Source organism: Myotis yumanensis, unplaced genomic scaffold, assembly GCF_028538775.1.
Source record: "Myotis yumanensis isolate MYYU_CA2020_CCGP unplaced genomic scaffold, mMyoYum1.0.hap1 SCAF_4, whole genome shotgun sequence".
Lineage (NCBI taxonomy): Eukaryota > Metazoa > Chordata > Mammalia > Chiroptera > Vespertilionidae > Myotis > Myotis yumanensis.
Window position 1 is genome coordinate 79279348 of NW_027223755.1, and position 12988 is coordinate 79292335.

At 50.2% G+C, this 12988-nt stretch overlaps 1 protein-coding gene across 1 annotated transcript; it reads left to right on the top strand.

Annotated features, from left to right (window-relative positions):
- The first annotated feature begins 880 nt into the window (after positions 1 to 880).
- On the top strand, positions 881 to 12943 carry LOC139008902 (paired immunoglobulin-like type 2 receptor alpha). Its single transcript, XM_070412668.1, has 7 exons — positions 881 to 1388; positions 1688 to 2077; positions 4659 to 4898; positions 10591 to 10654; positions 11739 to 11788; positions 12018 to 12049; positions 12222 to 12943. Exons 1-7 carry the CDS (start codon positions 1325 to 1327, stop codon positions 12348 to 12350), a joined length of 969 nt encoding a protein of 322 aa, XP_070268769.1. The 5' UTR covers positions 881 to 1324; the 3' UTR covers positions 12351 to 12943.
- The last annotated feature ends 45 nt before the right edge of the window (positions 12944 to 12988 follow it).

Sequence of the window (12988 nt, forward strand, 5' to 3'; positions counted from 1 at the left end):
AAGTTGATGGCGACCTCATTCTGGGAGGCAATGGGCAGAGCCTCCTGTGAGTCACCGAAGGTCCCAGTTCCCAACCTCTCACCCCGTTCACCACGTCACGGGTGGGCAGTGCCCTCCAGTAGGGATGGTCCCAGGGACTGTCCCTGGGGTGACCCATTACTGCTCTGAGCCTTAACCCCTCTGTCCAGGGAAGACTCTGGATTAGCCAGGGCTCCCACAGCGGTGGATGGGACCATCTAAGGAGCATTATAAAAATACAGCCTCCTGCAGCTCAGCCCTCAGAGCTCTGCACTCTGGTGCTGAGGCCTAGAGACTCTGTGGTGCAACCAGGTAGAAACATCCAGAAGGACCTGTGGATTCAGCAAGAGCGGAGTTCCAGTCCTGGACCCATCACTTGAGAGTCACGGACTTGGGCACACCCTCTCTGAGCCTTGGTTGTCTCATAAGTGAAGGGGTGAGAACAGAGGGCCCTGCAGATCCACACTTGAATTCTGTGGGTAAAGGCATGGCCTCCAGAAAGCCACTCCCTGGGGAGATGGAAGTGTCAGGCCACACTCACCTCTTAATCCCAGCGAGGGTGTGAGATGCAGAGGGAACAGAATGGGCCTGTGGGTCTTGTTTCTGCCTGTGAACTACAGGGGAGGGCGAGGGACCAAGAGCCAGCTGGATGCACTTGGGCTGGGGCTGGGGCTGGGCTGGGGCTGGGGCTGGGGCTGGGGCTGGGGCTGGGGCTGGGGCTGGGGCTGGAGCTGCGGCTGGGGGCGTCTCCACCAGCGCCTCCCCCCTCCTTTTCCAGGGGCTGTAGCTGGACAGAGACTCCTGGCTGCCTTTCCTCTGGAGAGAGCCTGAGCTGGCCCCGCTGCCCCTTCCCCTGCAATGAGAGAAAGAGGCTGAGAGGCACTCAGAGAAGCAGAGAAAAGGAGAGCGAGTGAGAGACAGACCGGACTGACTCCTAAGGAGATGGGAACGTCCCTGGCAGAGACAGGGCGTTGAGGTGGGAGGGGAGAGGCCCCAGGCAGCCCAGGTCAGGACCACACCCATCAGCATGAAGGTGGGGACTGGGGGGCCGATATCATGGCTCTTGGTCACTGACCACAGGGGAAGCTCTTTGGCAATATCAGAAAAGAAGAAGCCAGATTGTAAAAGGAAGTGCTGTTCGTTCTAGGCAGCCGTGTTTGGGGAGGGCTCCCACCTCCCAGTCCTCGGAAGGAGCCTGCTCCTGCCTCTCCGGTGGTCAGATTAGCCGGAGGCAGCCCCTCCACAGGCCTCCCCTCCGGCCTAGAGGCTCTGCTTGTTTTCTCATCCTCCCGAGGAGAGCGAGGCCATGGGTCTGCCCCTGCTGCTGCCCCTGCTGCTGCCCCTGCTGCCGCCAGCATCTCTGCAGGCTGGTGAGTGGCCAGGACCCCCTGGCTCTGACCAGGGCCCCAGGGGAGCCCCAGGGAGGGGCTGTGGCCAGCCAGGCTTCCCACCTGCAACAAGCAGTGGGCTGGGCTGGTCCCACAGTGCTGGGTCCCCCACATCCCTCACCCTCCTTTCTACCCGCCCTGGAGAGGGGACGCCCAGCCAGAGCGCCAGTCCTATTATCTGCCACACTTCCGCCCGTAGGTGAGGTGCCAGATGGTCCGGGGTTATCGTCTCCGTCCCTCCAAGTGGCTTCAAAGTCCCTCCCGCTCCCTCCCTCCTCCAGGTGGCTCAGCAAAATGCACTTCAAACCTTGATTTTGGAGTCCACCAACCAGCACACCTCTCAGCCCCTGAGGGTGGCTCCATCCACATCCCCTTCTCCTTCTGTTACCCCTGGGAGTTAGCCAGGGATCCCAAAGTGCGTATATCCTGGAGATGGAAAGGCTTCTACGGAGAATTCATCTACAACACAACCCCGCCGTTCACCCATGAGGATTTTAAAAACCGCCTCTCCCTGAACTGGGCAAAGGGCCAGAGGAACGGCTCCCTCCGGATCTCTAACCTGCGGAGAGAGGATGGACGTAGGTACTTCTGCCGAGTCCGGTTGACCACACGGAACGAAGGCGAGAAGGTGTGGCAGTCCATCCCAGGGACCAAACTCACCGTCACCCGAGGTGAGTCCCGCTGCCCCGGCCACTGGTGCCTTCGTCCCCCAGGACCGGTCCAGGCGCCTCTCTTCCTGACCTTTCTCTCAAACTCCTCTCCCTGCCCCTGACTGCTTCCCAGCCTCTGCCAGCTTTACCTTTTTCACCGTAATCTCCCCAAACGTGGGCTGCCTTCCTTGCCCCTCCCTCACTGCCCCACAGATCCAGCCCCACCGCCAACCCCAGGCTTCAGACCTTCCAGGCTCCCCGGCTATCCTCCTTCTTGCTCCAAGTTGGGGCTCCAGCCCTGCCTCCTGCCTTCACCCCATGTCCTCCAGGCGGACTTGACTTTTACGGGTGCAGCCCGCCTTTCCTTTGTCCTGTGTCTGCAGGTGGAGCCCCAGCTAGCCCCACGTCTGTGTCTCCCCACAGCCATGAGCTCAGCCTGGCACACACAGGAGGGACCCGATAGCGGCCCAAGGAATTCCCACCCCTCCCTCCACCCCTGGTAACACCCCAGCACCTGTTGTCCCAATTTCTCTGCTTCCTTTTCTAACTCTGCTCCCCACAACATGGCCCTCAATGCTCCCTCCCCATTTTCATCTCTTTCCTCTCCTTCCCCATCTCCCTCTTCCCATCTTCATCCTCTGAACCCTTTTTGTTTCTCACAGCAACCCCCCTAAGTCCTCACTCCCACCACACAAAGCCCTGTGTTGGCCCCTTCTCTCCCTGTCCTGGTCGTCAGAGGCCCCTCTGCATCAGCAACAAGGCAGCTCCTGGCTATGTGCCCTTGTCCCAACTGAACACTTTGGCATGCATCGCCCTAGTTACCCTGCAATTATAGTAGGAACCACTATCACCTTCCTGTTCCAGATGGGGAAACAGGCTTACACCTACACAAAGTCACCTTCATGGTGCAGGTGGAATTTGAACCCAGTTTAACCCCAGAGCCTCCTCTCTTAACCATTAGCCACTCAGTCTTGATCATCTTGATCACCTACTGACTTGATCATCTTGTTGTCTTGACCTATTTTAACCTACTATGGGGTGTGCTTTATTAATCGATCTTCCTATATTACTCACGGGGACGGGGGAACTTGAAGGTGGGAAGGTGTGGCTTATCTGTCTCCAGGTTAGTGGGGGAGGGGCTCTTTCCCAGGCCTCAGCATAAAGGGGTACATGGTAAGCCGATTTACTTTTTTAAAAATATATTTTTATTGATTTCAGAGAGGAAGGGAGAGAGAGATAGAAACATCAACGATGAGAGAGAATCATTGATTGGCTGCCTCCTACATGCCCCACACTGGGATCGAGCCCGCAACCCCAGCATATGCCTGGACCGGGAACTGAACTGGTGACCTCTTGGTTCCTGGGTTGATGCTAACCGCCGAGCCACACCCGGCTGGGCTCGATTTACTTTTTATAATCACTTGTGCTGGCAACTTTAACTATATCAGTGATGAATCACTCCTCCCAGCCTGAGTAAATCCACTGCCCTGTCTTGGCCACAGAGCTGATTTTAGATCATTCATAAAGTGGCTCACAAGCTGAATTACACAAACAGACTTGGTTTTATTCTTCCTGCACCTTCTCCGTATCTCCTGTATTAATTTCTAGCAAGAGTAGCCAGAGAGTTTGACCCATGCTAACCTAAAGATTTTACTAGAGTTAGATTTTTTCTGTGGCTTAGTACTATATCAGTTTTTTTTAATGGTACATTAAACATTTACAAAGGTACAATCTGTTCGTAGAAACTAATGTTCAATATATATTAATGTAACTTTAAAAACAAATTTCCAGTATATACTAGGTGTTTTACAGATGTTTTCTCACTTATTAAAACAATCCTGCAGAAGACAATACTCTTCGATTCTACTTAAATGAGGCATCTAGAGTAGTCAATCCATAGACACAGACAGTAGAATGGTGGGTGCTAGGGCTGGGATGAGGGTAATGAGAAGTTGTTTAATGGGGACAGATTTTCAGTTTGGGAAGATGACAAAGATCTGGAGATGGCTGATGGTGAGAGCTGCACAACAATGTGAATGTACTTACTGCCACTGAACTGTACACTTAAATATGGTTAAAATGGTGCTGTAACCAGTTTGGCTCAGTGGATAGAGCATCGACCTGTGGACTGAAAGTCCCGGGTTCGATTTTGGTCAAGGGAATGTATCTTGGTTGTGGGCTCGATCCCCAGTAGGGGGCATGCAGGAGGCAGTTGATCTATGTTTCCAACTCCCTTCCTCTCTGTAAAATCAATAAAATATATTTTTTAAAAATATGGTTAAAATGGTAAATTTTATAGTGTGTCTTTTGCCACAATAAATTTTTTTTTAAATCCTGTGATCTAGTTATCTCTATTTGTAGGTGATGAAATGAGGTTCTGAGGTCACACCACTGATCGGTGGTAGATTCAGGATTTGAACTGAATGATGTAGGTGATAAGCCTTCAGCATTCCACCTTGTTACTCCTCTCCTGGTGTGAGAGCTTCAGAGGGTTGCTCCCCACCCCCAATGTTCCCCAAACTAGGGAACAGGATGTGGCAGTTTCACCCAGATACTTCCAGTCCTCTAAGGAAGAATTTGCTTGTTTCTCATGTCTTCTCAGCCACCGAGAAAACCACCAAGGACCCCACCAGCACCACCAGCACCACCAGCACCACCAGCACCACCAGCACCACCAGCACTACCACCACCACAGATGGCCTCGGTGCCTCGGGGGACAAATGGACATCAGGGTCTAGGCCCCTGGCTCCAGGAGCGATAGTTGGGGTGGCACTGGCGGGTGCCGTGCTCATAATCGCAATTTTGGGATTGGTAGTCTACCTCAGGTGTAGGAGAAGCAAAGGTAAGTGGTCACAGACCCCACTCTCTCTCCAATCTTCCCAACCAGATGTTTCTCTGAATCCACCTGCATCCGAATGAACACAGGAGCCTGTTAAAATTGCAAAATCTTCCTGGGGTGAGGTCTGGACTTCAAGTGGTATTAACTTCTCCTCAAGTGGTGTCTGTGAGCAATCACGTTTGAGAATCACCACTGCAGACAAACCCCACTCCACAAATCTGATCATTTTTCCAGGTCTTGGTTCTTGACTTAATAATTTATCATTAGTCCTCACCTTTTGGTTCATGGGGAGGGGAGGATCTGCACTGAGAAAAAGTAAGGAGAGAGCAGATGGGACAGAAAGTTGGCTCAGCTCAGCAAACATTAGTGGGTGCCCCTTTTCCAGGGCCTGGCTTGTAATTGGAGTAATCTATCTATATCTATAAAAAGGCAGTGACCATGATGACTGAAACGACTGTTCGACCAGTCACCATGCGGCGCTAGCATAGATGCATAGACACAGGTAAAGTCTACGTGTGAACTAAGAATGTACAAGACAAATGCTTGCCTTCATGGAGCTCGCACTGTAAGAAGGTTAGGTCAGGGATGAGAATTCAAAATTGCCACCAGCACAGACCCGAGGTGCTGCTTCTCAGAGCGGCCAGAGATACACCCGGTAGTGGTTTGGGAGCGTGACTGAAGGGCTGGTGCCAAGGTGAAAGCGGGGCCATTCTGGATTTCTCAGAGGAGCCAATGGCTTTCTAGGAGGTAGAGCTTTTGACACTGACTGGCATAGAAACCAACCAATCAGAACTTAATCTGGGTGAACTGCGAAGGCAGAACCTAAGGTGGGGGTTGAGGAGGGGTTTTAAGGGCAACAGCTATTTGGTGTAAGGTGTAAGAAAGCGGTTCACTTTTTTAAATAACTGGTTTGGCAGTATAATGCATATGGCTGGCTATCAGTCCAGATATAGGGGTTATGTATTTTTGTCTGCCAAGAGCATCTCCTCCTGCTGAAAAAGCCCCCCCCTCACCTTTTAAACAATCCTATCCTATATAATAAGAGAGGAATATGCTAATTAGCCATTACACCCTGAGGCATAACGACCAAGCACAATCAGGGATAAGCAAGAGGGTGGGCCAGTAAGGTATAAGAGGGCTGCAGAGACCTATAGGAGGGGGCAGGGCAGCAAGCTATGAGGGGGGATGGGGGGAGGGGGTGGGGGAGCTACAGGAGGGCAGGGCAGTGGGTGGAGAGCTACAGGAGGGCAGCAGTGACCTACTGGCTACAAGTGGGTGGCAGAGAGTTACAGGACGGGGAAGGGCAGCAAGCAAGCAGGAGGTGGAGAGCCTCAGGAGAGGGCAGGGCAACAAGCTATGAAGGGGGGCGGGGAGAGCTACAGGAGGGCAGGGCAGCAGGCAGAGAGCTACAGCAGGGCAGCAGTGACCTACTGGCACTCGGATTTGTGTGCAGGACTACTAGTCCTATATAATCTACCTATACTAATAATCTATACTAATAAAAGGGTAATATGCTAATTAGATCAGGCCGACGAAACATCTTCCGACATCTGACTTCCTCCTGGACAAAGCCATGGTGGTGGGGGCCAAGGCAGAGGCAGTTAGGGGTGATCAGGTTGGCAGGGGAGAGCAGTTAGGGGCGAGATCAGGCTGGCAAGGGGTTAGGGATGATCAGGCTGGCAGGGGAGGGCAGTTGGGGGTGACCAGGCTGGCAGGGGAGGGCAGTTGGGGGAGAACTGGCCTGCAGGGGAGGGCAGTTGGGGGCATTAGGCAGGCAGGCAGGTGAGTGGTGAGGAGCCAGTGGTCCTGGATTGCAAGAGGTATGTCTGACTGCCCGTTTAGGCCCAATCCCTGAGATCGGGCCTAAACCGGTAGTCGGACATCCCCCAAGTGGTCCCAGATTGGAGAGGGTGCAGGCCGGGCTGAGGGACACCCCCTCTCCCCTGCACGAATTTCATGCACTGGGCCTCTAGTATATATATAAAAGGCTAATATGCAAAGTGTCCCCTTGGGAGTTCTATCACTCACTATGATGTGCACTGACCATCAGGGTGTGGCGCAGAATGAAGGAAGGCCCTGGCTGGTAGCCGGAAGGCCCTGATCAGCCCTGATCGCCCTCCAGGCCTAGGGACCCTACTCATGAACAAAGCATCATTGCACATGCTTATGTTTTTCCCCACCACTATTCAACCATGCAGTTCCTTGCTTTCAAGGAACTCAGAGAGAACAGGAGGTACTTCAAGGGCTAATTGCCTCACTTGGAAAGAACTATGGTAGATTGGGAGGAAGGAGAGGAACCAGGGAGGACTTTCCAGAAGTAACATCTGCAAAAAGTCTCAAAGAATAAAAAAGAATTAGCCAGGGAAGCGGTGAGGGTGGTATAGAGATCTCTGTTCTTCCAAGCGCAGGAAACCATTCTGGGAACTGAAAGTAGCTCAGTGCTATGGAGGAGGCACCAAAAAATTTATTGTGGCAAAAGACACACACTATAAAATTTTCCAGTTTAACCATATTTAAGTGTACAGCTCAGTGCTATGGAAAAGAAGACCTCATAAATCACATACAAGATTCCAGAGGCAACATGAAGCAGCCAAAAGGCAACTACACACTTCACCTTGCAGATACATAGGTCTGTGGAGAGAGTCAGATTCTGGAAAAGGTTAAGAGGGAGCCAGTAAGACTTGATGATTAGATTGATGTAGCAGCAAGGGAGCAGGAAGAAGTCCCATGTTTGCAACTTGGGTGAGTGAGGCTGTAATGAAACCACCAAGTGAATTAGGGACCATAGCAAGTTAAAAGCCTGATTTGGGGGAGAAAAATGATTCCTCTCATTTGGGATATGTTATATTTGAGATGCCTGTATGGGCAGGTGAGTAGAGATGTCCATCAGAAATTTGGATGTTTGCATTTATAGCTCAAAGAGAGGGCAGGCCTAGAGGCATTAATTATTTATGCCCCAACAGCATCCAAAATTGATTTTAAATTACGTTTTAAAAATTTGCAACAAGATTTCCCCTCTTAGTTATTCTATTATATTTTTATTTATTTCAGAGAGGAAGAGAGAGGGAGAGAGAAGCATCAATGATGAGAAAATCATTGATTGGCTGCCTCCTGCACACCCCATGCTGGGGATGGAGCTCACAACCCTTACCAGGAATTGAATCATGGCCTCCTGGTTCATAGGTCGACCACTGACCCACACTGGCCAGGCTGCCCTCTTATATATTAAAGCACAAAGCTGAAGAGCATAAAATCTGACTGCCTGCAATCAATCCTGGATGGGTCAACTCTGTTACAGTGGTACTATTATTCTGTACTTCAACTTACTCATCAGTAAAATGGGGATAATATTAGTAATTACCCCAGGATTGTCATGACAATTAAGCATAATGCATTTAGAGTAGCTGCAATACTAGCACATAATAAACAAACAGATAAAAGATAAAGTAATGGAAGAAAATGAAAAACTCAGAATATAGGCAGGATAAAAATAGACTCAAATATATGCAAGAATTTAGTAAATTAAAAGGTAACCAATGGGGACAACTGAGTAGTTCAATACATAGTGCTGGAAGCATGGAGTGGAGATGACTTCCCTAAGTATGATACAAAGTCAAAAAGTAATAAACAAAAATATTGATAAATTCAACTGCATAAAAATAGGGATTTTTTTTTTTCATTCAGCAAGGAAAATACCACAGTGGCTACTCCTGAGAGTGAGGATGAAGGTCAGAGATGAAGAGAAAATGTAATATAGTCACTGAGGAAATGGAAGATAGTATTTAAGGATTTGATTAGGCATGAAGCCATAAATCTGTGAAAGCATCATTGCACATGCTTGTGTTTTTCCCCACCAGTATTCAGCCATGCAGTTTAGAAACCTTTACGACTCATTGGTTAGGAGTTGTGTTCACCTGCTAGCTCCAGAGCCCACAAGTATCGTGGTTTAGATACGAGAGAGAGATTTTTTCTCTCTCATATAAAAAAATCCCAGCTGGCGTGGCTCAGTGGTTGAGCTTCGACCTATGAGCCAGGAGGTCATGGGCACATGCCCAGTCAGGGCACATGCCCAGATTGTGGGCTCGGTCCCCAATGGGGTGTGTGCAGAAGGCAGCCGATCAATGATTCTCTCTCATCACTGATGTTTCTATCTCTCCCTGTCCCTCTCTCTATGAAATAAATAAAAACATATTAAATGAATGAATGAATGAATGAATGAATGAATGGAACTGGAGGCAGACAGCACAGGAAATCAGTCCTTAGGCACTCGGGTTCCTACCTTTCTGCTAACTGTCCTGGATACAGGATTCTACCCTGAGGGCTGCCTCATGGTCCAAGGTGGCTGCAAAGATTCCAGCCATTATTTCTGAATCTAAATGGGAAACAGAAGGAAGATGGAAACTACAAAAGACTATACCCCAGTTATCTGTTCTCCTGACAGTAAGGATAAGGGTCAGAGATGAAGAAAAAATGTGATATAGTCCAGAAGCCTTCTTGGAAGTCCTACCCATATTTTCCCTTATATCTTATTGGCCAGAATATAATAATATGTCCCACGTCTATCCATAGGGGAGCACACTGCCACTCCAAATAAAATCAAGTTTCTGTAACTGAGTAAGAGGAGGTGAATGGATATTGGGTAAGCAAGCAGCATTCCGTGCCATAGACACATGAAGGATTGGCGATTTGTCAGCTCAGTGTGGCAGGACAGGGGAACTCAGGAGGTTAAGAAGCTGGTGAAAGGGCACAAATGGAGATTGGAGGACTCTCAGCCTGGATAACCTGCAAGAAAGTGGATTATCAGGGGACGAGAGTTCAGGGAGGTCAAAGCACAGGTGTACGGGGAGGGGATGATGACAAAAGAGGGCTGGGAGGAAACAGAGCCACAGCATAAAAATAATACTAGCATTTAATATTTCAGAGTTTTCATTCCCAGTGATTAACAAAAGTAATGTCCAGGGTATGGCAGAGTGGAGTGGAGGTCACTGGAGCTGGGGGATGGGTGAGTCCAGTGCCTGAGAGGATGGTCCCTGTGGATGATGAGACCTCACAGGAAGGTGGGCAGTGGTGGAGAGGATGTGTGTGAACCAGGGCCAAATGCTTGGGAATTGCTGTAGAGAGACTTGAGAAGGAGGTGGAGGGGGAGAGTGCAGGGAGGTGGGGAGAAACAACAGAGTCCTCAGTGGAAGAGAGGAGCAGGCTGCAGTGTAAACACAGATTCCAGCCTTGAGGTTCAGAGGTAGGAGAGAGAAACAGCCACCACTCAAAGGAAAGCATAAGAAGCTGGTTTGTCACAGCAGGAGGAGCGATGGTGCCTGAGGGGGGGGAGGGAGGGAAGGTGGGCCAGGCTCAGCAGAGGAAGGAGAAGGTTGAGGGATTGCAAGAAGTTGAAGTAAAGAGGAAGGAAGCAGAGGGAAAGTTAGGGAGAGAGGGCAGGGTGAAGGCGGCACAGGGTGCAGAGAAGAGCTGCTCTCCTAATTTGGTGTTGAGGACAAAAGCAGGAGAGGTGTGGGCAGCCTCAGGATGCCAGCTGGTGCCACTCTGAGTCTGAGGCCCTTCCAACAGGGGTTTCAGCAGAGCTGCTTTGCTGCCCTGGTTTATCCAAGGATGGTCTCAGAGTAGGATGAAGCAGAAAGGCAGGAGGAGAGATGCTGTTCATGGAAGGCACACTGACATGCTGTTGGTACCTCTACAGGTCTGCAGACTAAATGTGGGAAGGATGATGTTCAAGGTGGAAAGAAAGCAAGCGCCCCAGACAGGTGAGTGCTTGCCCTCCAATGGGGGTGCTGGTTTGGGAAACAGGAAGTGTCCTTATGAGAACAGTGTGAGGGAGTCTTTCACAGCTACTCTCATCCTCCACTTTCACATTAACATCCACATCCTCATATGTCCCCAACAGGTTAGGCTCTACATTTCCTGAGACTCCGGCTCCTAAGAAGCAAACAAGCCAAAAAAAATTTTTTTTTAAATCAAGAACAGTGGACCTAGGGGTTCTTTCCCAGAATGTCTCCCTTTTCTCTTTCTTTGGTAACCCCCTTCTCCTCCTTTCATGGCCATTTCTCAGCTTTTCCTTTTGTTCATCCTGTTTTCTGTCCACCTTGAACATCATCCTTCCCACATCTTCCCGTTCCCCATTTTCTCCTCTTTCTTGCTCATTGTCCAATCTGCCTTTCCCCTGGTGATGCACCCATAGTGGCCACAGAATCATCTGCCTCCATCACCTCTACCGTCTGCCTTTTCTCAGAGCACCTTCCCCCGTCAGCTCCCAGCCTGGCCTCCTCTCCTCTGTGCTGGCATCTCCTTCCTGCCCTGAGCACTGGTCCTCCTCACCCTCCCACCAGTTTCCTTTTCTCCATCCTTCTTCCCATTTCTACACTTTCCCTTCCCTAAACCCCCTCCCGCCTTTCTCTCCCTCCCTGACTTTTGCCAGCTGCCTTACTCACCCATCCCAGGATGGTGTCTCCTCCTGGGGACCGAGGCCTGAGCTCCCACCCAGAGGCTGTGAGATGAGCGTCGCTGGTTTTCCTTCTCCAGTTTTAACCGAGGCAGTGAGGACAGGAATTCGCCCCTCTGATTTCTCCTCCTGTGCCCCTTCCTACAACAGCGGTTCCCTAGAACAGCCCTCCTTCAGGTGGCACTCAGGGGCCTCTCCTGGGCTACACCACACACTGCCTCTCAAAGCTCTTCCAGGCAGCCTCCTCCTGAGAGCCTCAAACCATTGCCTACATCTTCTGAGTAGGTCCAAGCAGGTCGTAGAGCCCCGAAGAGAACCAGCCTGATGCAGGTTTTGACTCCTTTCTGCCCAGCCTCTAACACAATTCCCACTCTTTCCTTCCCATGCAGGGGATCCTTCCATAACACCGAGGAGAAGTACGAGAACATTGGGCATAAAGGTCAGTTCTACCACCATCCACTCTCCACCTTGGCCCTTCCTTCTTCCTTTCACACTCTCTCCCCACACACGTGCCCCTCAGCGTTTTCCTCTTTCCCATGCCTCACCCATCCCTCCCACATGACCCTAGTCCTGACCTAGCAGATGACCTCACTACTGAGCCCTCTGCCCATTTCTCTACCTTGGCTGCCATGCCTCTGATCCTGGCACATTTTTATTTTTTTTTCTAGGACTACATAGAGACTCCAAGCCAGACCCAAAAGTAAGTAGCTCAGACTAGAGCCTGAAAGAATTAAAGAGAAGCTTTGAGAAGTAGGGGTGGAAAGAATAGAGAGACTGTGGTATCAGCAGGGCACTCAGGTATGAGATCACTGATGTAAGATGAGGTCAGCTCCCCCTCCACTTCTAACCCCCTTCTCTCTGTTCTCACGCAGGTTGACGGCATCCTCTATGCCTCCCTTACCCTCTCCAACTCAACCTCACCCTCACCGACAGCACCTCCTAGCCACCTTCTCCACAAGAGCCCCCAGGAAGAGACCCTATATTCTACGTTAAAGAGCTAAGGAGTGTGACTGAATGATGACCTCCTTAGAGTAAGCTGCACAGAAGGATCACCACTTCCCATAATAATCCCAGCCAGACACACATGACTCAGAAGCCACAGGGGTCAAAGGCCACCAAGGACCAAAGAAAAATAGCCATCTGCTCCAGTTCCCTCTTCGTCTCGTTCCCTTGCCTACAAAAATAAAAGTACCTGTAGGATTTGCCTGCATGCATCTAAGAAAAAAATTGATGTCACCTTCAACTTCTCTCCTTCTCACCAAAAATGAACTATAATAGATAGCTCACTGCCTCAGGCCTGGAAACAATGTTACCAAACACTGGTAGGCAGCCTGGAACCCAAGGTCTGCCCCCCAGTCTAACCACTCTACTTCCCTTATAATAATAACTGGCATGTATTGTGTTATGCATTACCTCATTTAAACATTAACAACCCTATATGGTATTGGATGTACTCATTTGAGACGTGAAACAAAGAACCAGAATGGCTACAGTGCTTTTCCTCAGGCCACACAGCTAGTAAATGGTGAGCCAGGATTTGAACCCAGACTTGTCCTTTTCTATGTCCTTCTCCCAGAACTCAGGTATCATTGCCTTCCCAGATTCCTATGCTGTGCAGGCCTCCCACCAGAAACAATGA

Coding starts and splice junctions, on each gene's coding strand:
- LOC139008902 (XM_070412668.1), top strand. CDS start 1,325: ATGGGTCTGCCCCTGCTGCTGCCCCTGCTGCTGCCCCTGCTGCCGCCA. Junction 2,078..4,658: donor CAAACTCACCGTCACCCGAG/GTGAGTCCCGCT, acceptor ATGTCTTCTCAG/CCACCGAGAAAACCACCAAG. Junction 4,899..10,590: donor CAGGTGTAGGAGAAGCAAAG/GTAAGTGGTCAC, acceptor GTACCTCTACAG/GTCTGCAGACTAAATGTGGG.